Below are 13,709 nucleotides of genomic sequence, written 5' to 3'. Positions count from 1 at the left end.
TCTGGGGTAGAAGGATTGAATCAAACAGGGTGAGGACACTGAATGCTTGTCCTGTGACTCAATACCCTCCCTCTAGAGAACCTCCCTTGGCATATGTTGTCATACTGTCCCAGAGCACTTGGTGCCCTGCAGGCTGTACAAACAGCTGAAAAGCCAGTCCCTTCCCTAAGGGGCATCACTTCTGAGAAGACAAATAACACGTGTGAAAGGTGAAAGGGAGAAGCAGCCGCCTGTGTAAAAAAATTGTGTTCTGCATTTCCATTCTTCCTGCTGGCTGCATTTATAAACTGAGTAATATATTTGCTGGAGGGCAAAGGGAAGCTACTGCTGTGTTCCTGCTTCTACTTAGAACACATGCTTAGGAAAGGTATTTAGTTTGGCCCTTAGAGAAGCGCCGAGGGAGTGAGAAAATTTTAATGGCCCAGTTATACTATGGACTGTTGTTAAAAATGCCAATGGTGACCTCAACATCTAGCAGCCTAAACTGTATGTAGTAGGTTTGAGGCACCCCTAGAAGGGACTGATTTTTGACAGTACTTTCAAAATGAAGTGTTAAGTATTCCAACAATTCCAAATATACCACCAGATATATTACTATATATATATTGTAATATACCTGGTGCATTCAAGTAAGGCTTTTCATATCTGGCCATACAAAGATGAAAGATAAATTGATTGACAGATGAGAATGGTCTATCTTAGTTTGAGGGCTGGGACTAGATCAGTGTCCTTTCTCTGCTGTGAATGACTGTTTGTACGTGACAATCAAATCTGCAAACTATAATTAAAGGGCTGTTATCAGAATTAATTGATTGTGCCAGAAGATCTGTCCCCTAAACCCATGAGAAATGTCATACTCTGGTGAACTTCCCTGGGATTAGGCTAGATGATCTTTAAAGGTCCCTCCCAACCCAAACCATTCATGATTGTCCATCAGGCCTGTTAAAGACAGCACCATTGCACAGCAATGTGGACTGTGCTTAGCCTTCCAGTCTCAGTAAATGGACCTGATTTGATTTCTCCCTTGGGCTCTGTTGTTAGCTTATTTTGCTGAAGGAAAGGACATAAATGGAGAAGGAAGATTAAGCATGACTTGACTTTTTATTGTTTAAGTGTTCTCTAAATCTGTGTGGTAACTTCCCTGATCTGCAGGTTAGTCTCCAGGCCATGTGTAAGCATATGCCTAATATGTTACATGCCTAACAAGGGAAAAAAAAACAACCTCTCAAATTGCCCACAGCAACTACTTATTCTGTTAAAGCATGCCTCATAAAAGCAGGAAAACCCTGAAGCCTGAAAACAAATTATTAAAAATTTGTCTCCCAGTTTTTAAAATTACTGCAGTTCATGTGATGGATATATAGAGATTAATAAAATAAATAGCAAAAATTTATTTTCTTGCATGTGATGATGTTTTACTCTGTAACTCATTGTATTCATATAAGGATTTTTGTGTAATTTATTGAAAAAATGGCACCACGCTTCCAGTACACATTTGGACTGTGCGTGTGTAAAAGCAGTGCCAAAAAAACCCTGAAGAGGCATCTTATGAGCCTCAAAATAGCCATGCTCTTAATTTTGCTAGAGACTTTTTATGCTGTTCTACTTGCTTATCTCAATTTTAATCTTGGAAAACTGGCCTTTGAAGGCAGGAAGTGAAAATCTGCAGTCACTGGAGACTTCTCTAGTGCTTGAGTATTTAACATAGCAAAGCTGTTTGTTTTATTTTTTTAAAGAGTTACCCTCAGAACATAGGTTGAAGTAGTAAGGCTGAGGCTCTTCCCTTTCCAGCTCACTGTCATTCTTCAGAATTAAATAAGGAGCATAACGGGTGAGAAGATGGAAATAGCATGTGGAGAGAGTGTTAAAAAAAATCAACACACAAAAAACAAGCAACCAAAAAAATCTCTTTGCTTCCTGTTCACATAGGTAGGTATGTGAAGTATGTTTATATCTCATTTTTTCATTTTCCTCTTCCTCAGGCATTTACCAGAAAAAGTCAAAGACCATGTTCAGCTGAAGAATATGAGTGGGCAGTGGTTTTATGAGGCCAAGTCAAAGAGGCACAGGGATAAGATCCATGGAGCAGATATTATCAGAGCTTCCATGCGCAGGAAACCTGCCACCATTGGTAAGCATTTGGAAATTTGTTTTGGAACTTTATTTTGGAAAGGTTGCCTCTTACTTTGCTAACCTCAGACAATGTTGTCTGTGAAACACATGAATACTGGTCTCTCTGCAAGTGGAAAGTTATGAAAAAAGAGACTTCCCATGTAATTAACAGTGGAAGCTTTCCTCTCCCACAGTGCCATGTATTAAAGAGCCATGACTGCTAACAGAAGGAACTGGCTTGTGTTTATGTGTAGGATTAAAAGCTCTCTGCACTCCTAGACTCATTCTCATTTCCATTTCTGAGGCTCATAAATAAATATATATAAATATTTATAAATATTCATAAATAACCCTATGAGTTATTTAGGAACATGCAAAGAAGAGATTGAGAAAAATGCTCTCTAACATGAGTTTCCAAGATTTCGGTGCTTGGTTTGAGACCTTTGAGGCTTAATGGCAGGCGTCACAAGCTAGAGATAGTGGTTATAACTAACTGAAATATATGTGCTGAAAGCTCTGGTAGCTGTGACTGGCATCCTGTGTCCAGGTAGCTTTAAGTGCACCCATAATCCCCATGCCATGGTGGGTGCCCTGATCACCAGTAACTTTACCCCTTGGAGGGAGGGAGTGAACAGTGAATCTGTATTCACAAAAGCATATTATATAATATCCAGGATTTCATAGACCTCCCATTATAAATCTCTCAGCATATGACTTTTAATCTAAAGTGACCTGGTCTACTTTATCATTCTTTGTATAGAAAGTGATTTTTCTTCTTAGTGAAACAGAGCTACATCCCCTTTTTACCTCCTCAAGTTCTGCTAAGTCCTTTTGATTTAGAAGGGCAAGATTTACCTTATTCTTACCAAATTGTACTGATATTTGTACCATTTAGTTTTTTTGGTTCTGTCAAGTGATTTTGAAATGTGCTAGTGAAGCAAGTAAGGTACTTCCTTCTATACTGTGAATGGACTACAGTTTGTAGCTTTCTATGGGTTTTCTAACTACAAGTTAGTCTTGTTTTCCTCTGACTAACCCTGTAGTATTGCACCTTCTCAATTTCTATATTTTCAGAGATGATTTTGAATAATGTGAGTTTAGTCAGTTTGAGGTTACTGCTTTGAGTTTTTAAGTTAAAAAGAAAAGGCCTGAAGCAGAAAAAAATGCAGAAAAAACCCCCCCATAGGTGGTTAGTGTGGTGCATTTGTCATTTTGGCTGGTTTTGTGCTTAAAGGTTATGAAAATCAGCTGTAAAATTCTAGCTAAATTTCACAGTAACTTGTATCTTAAAGGAAAGTACTAAAAGCCATACCATCTTAAAGGAAAGTTAATTAATCCCAATCTTGTTACTTAAACAAAAGGACATGTTGGCACATTCAGAACTGTACAATTGCTTGGTTTCATTTACTCAGGAAAGTTAATTAATCCCAATCTTGTTACTTAAACAAAGGGACATGTTGGCACATTCAGAACTATGTACAATTGCTTGGTTTCAATTACTCATGAGATGGCAAGATACTTTTCCTTGCAGTTTTAGATAGCAAAAATATGAATAAAAATCTTTCCTATTCTTGCACACTAAAAAATTCTTCACTTCTAAACTGTTGGTGAAGTGGAAAAAGCATTAGAGGAAATAATGGAATGTTTTTGCTCTGAAAGGGATTATCGGAATAGGATTTTGTTCCACCCTAGAAAGAAATGCAAATGTATTTGCATTGCTGAGTGAGGTGGGGCTTTTTGTTTGGGGTTTTTATGTTACCTTTTTAACATCTTGTGGTAATTCTCTTCATAAAGGATTAGCCACCTGCCTAAGTGAGTTATGACCAACTTCCACTTTACTGCTTAAAAAGGGAAAAATTTAATTGATTTCAACATATTTTCAGTTTCCTCTGGTTTAATAATTTTTTCCTTCCTCAGGAGACTGAGGATGAACTTTCAGTATTTGTCTAACTGCAAGATCAACCTTACCAGGGTTCTTGTAGAAAACTCCGCAATTTAGGATCACTTTAAGGTGAAAACCAGAAATATCTGGTAAAATGAAGTATTCAGAACAGTATTTGACATTTTTTGTAGCATTAAAAAGGTCTTCTTTAGAAGGCACCAGGTCTGCTTCTGAAAACAATTCAAGTATAGTGGGCTTTAGAAATAGCTGTAGGCCTAAATGCAAATACTTGTACTTCTTTCTTAAGAAATCCTATATGAACATGTGGGAAACAACAATTTTCTTGCTTCATGTTTTAGCTGAAGTGGGTCACAACAAAACAAGCAAAGCAAAGATCAGCTGGGTGAACAATGTTAATAAAGAAGTGTTCGTGCCACCAGATCTACATGGCATTGAGGAGCATCAAGAAGAAGAGCAACAGAAAACTAGTTGGAGGTAAACTGTCTGTTTACATGCTTAGAATGTGCATGAAACTTGGGAGCTGTAAGTTCCACCCAAAATATTGTACTTATCTCTTACTTCAAAGGTCACCAAATGTTCCCTTACAATTGTACAACAAAGCTCTGCATGTGACAGACACATAGTCATGTACTGTTCTGCATTTGAATATAGAACAATTAATAATCTTCAGCTTGCCTTTCTCAGAAAAAGTTGACAATCAAACATAGAATGGTTGCACACATGTTCTCATGTCACAATTAACTTTGGTTCCTCGAAGTGAGACCTGGATTTTCTAGTTAGAATGGCTGGCCATGATCAGTCCCCTGATGAGGATAGAATGGTTTAATAGAAATTATTCTATCAAATCGGCCTGAATTTTAAACTGGGATTACAGCATTATTGAGGTTAGAAAAACCTGTAAAATCATCAGGTCCAGCCATTAACCCAGTACTGCCAATGCCACCACTAAACCACATTCCCAAGTGCCACATCCACATGTTTTGAACACTTCATATCACATGAAGAATTGGAGACTAAGAAATTGCTGTTTAGAATTTTCCAAATTATTTGGTATGCAGTTTAAGATCTCTGAAACTTTTTAAGAAGACCAAACATATTTCAGATGGAAAGAACTAGAATCTTTAGATAGCTGCAGAAAATTAGTCAGCTTCTACCAAGAAAAGTAAACGTCCTTCTGGAATGGAGAAGCTTCCTTTCAGAGTAAGAAAAGAGTCACCTTGGTATGCCTGAATGACTACAGTTGTCAGGAGGGCTGGATGATAAGTAGTTTCTGAACTAAAAAGGATTTCGTATTAAATCACTTTATCTTAAGTCCATAAACATCCCAAACAGCTTTATTTTGTTTTGAAATATCCTGAGTTGATTTCTGAAACAGACATGCCTTCTCTTTAAAATACCTACATGTAATTCGTTGGCTGTATTAAAAGGCTTACAAAAAGCCTACATTTGAGAAGGAAAGTGCTGAAACAGCTGGAGTCAGTGCAGGTAAAAGTGAAATGTCTTAAAGTGACTAGATTCCTCAACACACTGAGGAAACAAGAACCAGGGTGTAACCCAGATAGCCACTGTTTGTGCTTACAGTGAACAGAGTGAGTTAAGAGCCAGAGTTACTTCTTAGGGGAACTGCTTTACTTCTGGTTCTGCCATTGATCAGCTCTGTAACCTGTCACTTTCTTGTCTGTCTTCTAAGTCCTTCTCTGTGCATGATCTGTTTTTTCTTTGCAGTAAGGCTTCTCCTACTCTGCATTTGTACAATACCTAGTAGCAATTGAACCTTTCACTTTTGTGGTCTGCAGTCTGGGCACACACATTCATGGGGAATGGCAGCAAAGGTTGGTGTGAGTCTTAATAACTCTGGTGTGTGTTTTTCTTATATTTTATCACTATCAGTGAACTCAGAGGTGTTTGTTTTCACCACACCTGAAAGAGGTGTGCTGAAAGAAGTCAAATCAACTGCTTTGTTATAGACTTGCCAAAAATGAAGTTGTCCAAAAAGGATGGTAAAGGTTGCTTATGACAAGACAGAGCTCTGTTTTCCTTCCCAGCTGAAGTTAACTGATGTGCTGACAGAGTTAGTTGTTACTAAATGTAGTTTTTTTTACTGGTGGCTTTTACATTCAGGGAGTTGTTATGAAGATATTTCTTTAAGAAAAGCAGAAGACATGTGGCTATTTAATATATCTTTTAGAATATTTCACATATCATCTTGCACATCAGGAACAGATGATGATATTTTTAAAGAAGTATAGCCTTATAATCCTATTCTTATAATTAGAACTCGCCACAAACTGTGTGTGATTGATAAGGTATAATAGCTTTCATAATATACCAGGGCAGCCTCTTCAAAAATACATAACATAGTAAGGTTTAAGAATATGTAGACAATTTTTTTAAATGAGACCAACTTGATAGTGATCTTCAAGTTTAAGTGATTTGATGACTAATTTCACATCACAGCCATGCAAAGCTTGATAATTATTTTCCAGAGCTCTCTCCTACCTTTTGCTCCAAATTGTACCAGAAATTGATCAGCCTCCATGCCTTGTTCATGTGTACTTGTACTTTCCTCAGTAGCTCAAGATCTTCTCTCTAAAGCATGCTCACACAGTCCAGTGATTTATGAGGCAATTGGAAATGGACATTAGGAAGTGATCTGTCATGTGTGGGCTGGATGCTTACTTACATTGACTGTGCATAAATAACTTGATTGGATGCCTCAGATCATTTGTTTCTGAAATGTCAAAATCTATGGCAAGCAAATGTGGCAGGACTGTGAAATTCATTGCTTATGATTTTAGTGTGGGCTTAATTCACCATAACTGAGGTTAGTCTACACAATATTGTGTGTGAGAAATTGCAGGAGGCACCATATGCTTTTAAAATACTTTGCCTCTCTGTTCTCTTGATACTGGAATTTGAAAGAGATTGGCCTGGTGTAACTGTGGGCCTGTCTCTAATGGCAGAAGGAAACACAATGGTGCAAAAGCAATAACCCCAGTAGCTGGGTTGGGAAGGCAAAGTTTACAAACATTCAATTTGGCTGCTAGGATAGTGGAGCCACAAGGAATTAATGGTCTCTTCCTCTCACAATGGAATAGTTTTAACACAGCTAAGAGGATGAAACAGAGTATCATTGCAGAATTTGGGATTGCATTAAAGGCAGTTCACAGTTTACAGTGTCCAAATGCTATCTGTGGTTCAAGCACTTGGACTTTTAAAGTGCTGCTTTAAGAATAAGTTTGTGGGGTTTTTCTGTTTGCTTTTCTCCCCCCTTCTTTCTCTAGGAGTGTGGCTCAGGCCAGCACTGACTTGCAGGCTTTGCATAAACTACACAGCTGCTAACTTGAGGATTGGGTCCAGAAGCTATATGATAACAAATTACTCAGAGTACTTTTGTTCTGGATCCTGTTCTTAAAGCAAAACAATTCTTACTGAGTGTAAAGGAAGTTTAGTTCTGCTAGATCTGTTTGTAAACTGATAAGGATAAAATCCAACCCTGGGGCCAGTTCAACTACTGTTGTATCAGGGTGCTGCTATATTAGGTAGAGCAACAATATTCTTAAAATTAGCAGTGACGTTTATTCCCACACCCCAAATATCTAAATTCCATAATGAAGCTATGAATTATTTCTTTTTTGAGTTTAATGTCATTGTGATAATTTTTTGCATACCAGAGCCTTTACAGGCTAGGTGTGTGAAGTGTCTTTAAAGGTGTAACCTTGAACAGAATGAGTTTTCAAAGGTGAGTCACACTGTCAATATTACATCTGTCCAGTGATGCCATCTGTCTGTATGATGAATCTCAAAAAACTAGGGTTGTCTTTCAAATTAAGATTCACAGGTTGTTTTCTTCCCTAAGCTAGAAAGTGTTCTTGATCAACACTGAACAGGTGGCAAGTGGGGGTCCTGGAGTTCAGCAAGAGGAAAACTTGCACAAAAGCCCTGACTTTTAGAATCCATGTATTGACAATGCCTGCAAGTCTGTAACCCCTTTCTCTAGCTTTGCTTCTGCCTTTGTCTTGTTGCCTCAGTCTTTATGGGACTTAGGCCTTCATTGTGGTTCTCAGCACATCATTTTTGCAAGTTGAAGTGTAGAATTTTTAAAGCCTTTTTTAATTTATCAGTTTGGCCTTATACACTTTTAGATTAGCCTTGTGAATGCAGCATATCTGGGAACAGTTTGTTCAATTTTCTTATCTATATGGGTTGTGGGTAAACTCATTTTCAGACCCATTGTTGTAAAATGTAGTTATAGGATCCTGGCTGTTGTTTTTTCTCTGCTTTGCTTTATTTAGACCAGGGTTTTCAGAATGTAATGCCAAGTTGTTAATATTTAATTATTCTATGGTAAATCCAAAGAAACATTGCATTAAAGATTATGAGATTATGTTTCATTGAACACACACAAACACACACCCACACACAGAGTTACTGCTCCACCTGTAAAAACTTCACTGAAGAATGTCTTATCAGTTTCTTGCAGCCCAGGGTGCTTAACAGTACTTTTCTTGCTTAAAATGAGTGAGGGGTTGAAGAATTTGGGACCTAAACCTGAAATACAAAAATTATGATTGTCCTGTTCAATAGTAGATGTTGCAGAAAAGACACAAAATGCAGGAGCAGGTGTGGTGCTCCCAAAACCAAAACCACAAGTGCTTTATAAAAGCAAGAACACAAACTCAATTTTCTGTAGCTTCTTTAAAATGTATGTCTATTTTCATACTTAAAAAATATATTAGAACTAAGGTTAAAAGCCATAATGTGAAAGGATATTTCGGAAAAGAAACTAGAAGTTGCAACATTTAGCCCTTCGAGAAACAGAACATTTTTTTCTTGCTTGGGATCAGCAAATAGTAGAAAGAACAATAGTAATCCGTTAGTAATCTGGTGCATGCATGTAAGAGGCCGCAACAGTTACTGTCCTACAAAAATGTAAGAACAGTTAATTTTTCACCCTTGAGATAGATTCCATTGCAAGATCAGCTCATACCTTAACCCTCTATCACTATGCATGGTGGTATATTTCTTAAAGGTAGTGTTGACTCAAAAGAGCAAGGAAGTGATATAGAAGTTGATAGTTCAGATTGCACCTGTTTTTTGGGGTTTTTTTTGCTAGCCTTATGTTCACACTGCTCACTATGGTTATTTTATCTTCTCCATAATTATGTTTTTCCTTCTGCAAAATGTAAGTGATGTCACTGCTCAGACACACTTAGCAGTCCAGAGGCAAATAGGCTTTCAAGGGTAGTTTATCAGAGTGTTTGGGGGGGTTTTTTCTCCCCTAAAGTTTGAGCTTAACTGTGCACCTTGCAGAAGATGGGAAAGTTGTCTTCCCCTCAGGAGGGCAGACTGTACCAATTACCAGACTGGAGAGATATTTGTCAATGCAAGGAGATGAATCTGGAACTTGATGAGAGGTGGGTGCTGTTTCTGTCCTGAGACACCTTGTGGCTCTCCTATTTACCACCCTTAAGCCTTTTCACACATAACAAAGATCATTGAGCAAACAAATACTCAGTTTTGGAATCTCTTTGTACATCTATATCGGAAAAAACATAGGAGTTGCTTTCCTTCCTAGCCTGAGATATATTTCCTATCTGGAAATATAAAATTTTCTGCTTCATACTGTTCCCCCACCCCAAAATCATAAGTGTGTATCTTAGTTAGTGTCAGTGTTTTCCATATAAAATTAGGACACTCAATATGGTTGTTATGTGAAGATCATATTGAAATCCATTTCTAACTTCAATCTTCAAAAACCAAATACTTTTTCATATCTGAGATGTTTAGATAAACTAAAATGCTAAAAATCTGGTTGGGAAAAAACTCTTGCATCATTCTGCAAGTGAATTAAATATTTCTAGAGACAATATAGGAGCTGTCTCTTCTAGCTATTTTAATTTCTCCATATGTGGGCTATACTTATTATCACAAGTAATAACTTACTTCACTTATGCAACCAATCAAAAAAATTTATACATCTCAATTGAAAGAATAGATTATAAACTGTACCTCTGAGGGGATGTGTTGACATCTGTGAGATGTCACATCTTTAGTGGTGATGGAGTTCCTCTGTTTTTTACTGACTTTGACACTTTGCAAAACTCTATTTTTTAGTCAGATTTTGACACTTTCCTCCAGTTTGATTTCAGTCCTAGAAGTACAAATGGAGGACAAGGATGGAGATGGCAACAATATTGTTTGGAGATTAGCAATATTTATTGTATTTATACAGTATTTACTGTAAATGTAAAATAGAGATTTATATTTATGTTTATTTTTGTAAAGCTTACTCAGACATCTAAAGTGTATTAAAAATATGGTTTCTGTCATACCAAGTAGAAGTTGTATTGAATTCTTTAACAAGTAAATACATTTTTATGAGGAAACAAAGCAGCAACAGTATCCCCTTTGCTATAGGAATGAGGACAGGCTGAACAGAAAAACTCAGGTGCCAAGTGTTTATGTTGGAATATGTGTAAGTGAATCTTTGTTTTGCTTTTCCAAAAAGGTTTAAAGTAATGTCATGTTTGCTGAAGTTGTTATATAATTTTCCTTTACAGTTCTAAAGAAGTAAACCCTGTGTTAAACAAGCCAGAGGAAAGACCTGTGAAGGCAGCAGTCTCATCAGTAAGGGTATGACTGGTACTGAATATGGTGGAAGTCATTTGCTTCAGTGGTAAACATAAGTAAAGCTGTAAGGAGGAAAGATAATAATTTGTAAAAAAAATGAGTTTTTTTTTTTGTTTTGTTTGTTTGTTTGTTTTTGGTTTTTGTTTTGGAGGGAGGTAATAAAAGCCACTAAAGCTTCATCACTAAAGTGCTGCTATACCTATAATCAGTGGCTGTTTTTTCTTAACATTATCTCTAATCTGTTCAACTACTGACAGCAATTGGCATGCTCTGTTCTAATATCACAGAATTAGAGATAAAATTATTTAACTTGCAGGAACCTGGAATTTTCAGGTGTCTTTAAGGGGTGGCTTATCTCTGTTCTTGGTGAGTTCAGAAGAACAAGATGAGGTTATTAATGGCACTTCTGATAGTTTCCTGTTCATATTGTTTAGGTTTTTTGTCATGTATCCAATTTAAGAGGTATGCTTTCAGACTCCTTACTGATGGGTTAGTGGGGAAGAGAAAATCACTGCACTTGTGTCTGTTTTGTGATGTAAGAATTTGCAACAGTAATGTTTGTTTCTTTTTTAGCAAAGGAGAAATCCATTTAATTCCACTGTATCAGATGATAACTTGAACAGTGTGGAATCGGAAGACAGACCAGTCATCATGCCTCAGCTATCAAAGAAGGGTAAATGTACTTGTTTAGCAGATGACTGTGAATTTCTTGTAGGTTTATATGGAAATTATTTTTACTTTCATAACTTCTTTCTGTAAGAGATCAAAACCCATTTCATCTTTAATTATTGGGAGTTCTCAACTAGCTTATTTCAAACCTCATCTAAAGCATGTGGATGTACTCAGGAAATGGTTATAGACATGAGTAAATGGATTTTGCTTCCTTTTATGCATAGTTTTAGTCAGTACTAAGCACTCCATCTGGGAGGGCTGCTTGTCCTGAATTAACAAGAGGACAGTGAAATTTCCTTGAATTTGGCATAGCTGTCTATATAATCTTCCAATCACTGCTGCTAATTAGCTTGACAGAAGCAGCCTACCTCTCTTTAGTCTGTACTTTTCTCCTTTGTTTCCTTAGTCCTGTTTATTTTCCTCCCTTTCGAGCAGTATTTTCTGCAAGCAAGTTGATGAGTGATTATATATCACAATACAGGCATTTGAAATTGTAATTTAGAGTCATATGTGGCTATTACCCTCCTGTCTCTGTTGTGAAGCATGCTAACAGAAAAAGGAAAGATTTGCGTAGTAGGAATAGAAAACCCTTCATCTCCCTGCCAGGAGATTATTTCTGCATTTGCCTTGTTCTATTTGACTGTGGAAATAGCCAGTTTCCGTTTTTGTAGGTTGTTGTTTACATTCTGACACTGAAGAGGTGTATGTGTATTCAAAAGCTGCCATTCTCTGCAAACTTTGTCCCTTGCAGGAATAACGCTGATAATAAACTTGGTGTGCTCTATTTGGGTATCATCAAATAGTTGATGTTTATAAAATAAGCAATAACTGCAAGCTTTTAATTTGCTAAAAATTTCTATTACATAAAAATGAAATCAACACCTCTGTAAAATTACTGACTGTGTTTTTGCTGCAGTGGCTTTTAATAAACTAGTATAATCACTGCATTTTAGATCTGCACTGTAGTATCGTTATGTTTATACTGGCAAATGTCACATAAACTCATGAACTCTTCTATGTCTTACAGAAATTTGGTCACTCCCAGAAGACAGCCCACCTAAATCAAACTTACCAAATGATGAAACAGATAAACCTGAGAAGCCTTCCACAGAATTTACTGATGAACCACAGAAGGAGCTAGCTAAGCGTCCTGTCCCAAAAGCTAGGAAACTAATTCACAAAGCAGCAGATTCTCAAAGAGAAGACCTTGTTCCCAAACCAACCAAGCAGACCGAGAGGGTTAATGGCATTGGTACCCCACCCAGGGGCATTCTGAAGCGCAGCTCAAGCTCAAGTTCCACTGACTCAGAAGTTCGGGTCAGTCAGACGTTAGATATTCAGAAAAAGAATGGTCTTGCAACTGCAACTATTTTTGAAGGAGAAGGTGAGAAGAACTCTTTTATAGAAGAAGCAGAAAACTCCACACAAAATTCACTGGAAAAACTGAAACAAGTGAGGTTTTCATCTAGCTCAGGTAAAGGAAAACCTCTGCAAAGCCCACAGCTACACCATGGTAAAGAAAAAGGAGAGCATGATATCTTAAAACTTGACAAAAAAAAGAATAGTGAAAATTATGCTGTTCAATCAGATTCACTTGGGGATAAGCAAATTTCTGTTGCAAAGCCTTTGGGAACCTATTCATCAACTTTAAAAATGAACACAATAGATGGCTTACAAGAAGACACATCTGCATCCAGCCCTCATGACAGTAACAGATCAGACTTCCCACTTAGTGAAAGCTTCCAGACAGATACAGTTACTCCCAAGAAACATGAAACTCCACAGAAGACCTCCAGAAATATCCTATCAAATCACAATAATGAACGGAGTGTTGATGAGACACATGAAAAAAAATCCAACCAGATCTTGAGCCATGAATCAGAGTCACACAGAAACTTTACTGGTAAGAGTCTAATAGAAGTGAAGAATTGAATGAAATAGGATATAATACGGAATCAGAGTCACACAGAAACTTTACTGGTAAGAGTCTAATAGAAGTGAATTGAATGAAATAGGATATAACACATATTCATTAATGTGGATCACTTGTAGCTAACAATTAACAACTGGGAAACAAAAGTTGTAGGAATGTGCTGCTACATGAATGTCCTACTGCAGAATTAAATAATCAATTTTTTTAACACTTTTATGATCTCCTATTGGTAATCTTATCAGAACCAGTATAGGAATCTGTTATGGATGATATTTTAGTGTAGTGCTGTCAGTTGTCCTTGGGAATAATTCAGATGTGACTTAGGGATTTGCATATGTAACTAAACACAAATATGCTGTATTGTCCACCCTCTGTGTGGGTGTCACACTCAGCCTCCCTTCAATGAAGGCATTTCCTTCAAGAATGGGGTTAACTCATCTTCTTGGCTTGTACCCT

The 13,709-nt window shown here is 37.1% G+C and overlaps 1 protein-coding gene across 4 annotated transcripts in view; it reads left to right on the top strand.

Annotated features, from left to right (window-relative positions):
• Positions 1-13,709, top strand: part of SYTL2 (synaptotagmin like 2) — a 54,123-nt gene that overhangs the window by 21,903 nt on the left and 18,511 nt on the right. For all 4 annotated transcript variants that reach the window (XM_041483677.1, XM_041483676.1, XM_041483675.1 and 1 more), the window contains exons 3-7: positions 1,983-2,131; positions 4,354-4,489; positions 10,579-10,651; positions 11,222-11,321; positions 12,348-13,223. In XM_041483677.1, the coding sequence (XP_041339611.1) occupies positions 1,983-2,131; positions 4,354-4,489; positions 10,579-10,651; positions 11,222-11,321; positions 12,348-13,223 (1,334 nt within the window). The remainder of the gene's footprint in view (positions 1-1,982; positions 2,132-4,353; positions 4,490-10,578; positions 10,652-11,221; positions 11,322-12,347; positions 13,224-13,709) is intronic.

This window comes from Pyrgilauda ruficollis, unplaced genomic scaffold (assembly GCF_017590135.1).
Source record: "Pyrgilauda ruficollis isolate IOZ18807 unplaced genomic scaffold, ASM1759013v1 scaffold60, whole genome shotgun sequence".
NCBI classification, from domain to species: domain Eukaryota; kingdom Metazoa; phylum Chordata; class Aves; order Passeriformes; family Passeridae; genus Pyrgilauda; species Pyrgilauda ruficollis.
Note: the sequence above shows the minus strand (reverse complement) of the source record. Positions and strands in the feature narration are given on the sequence as shown.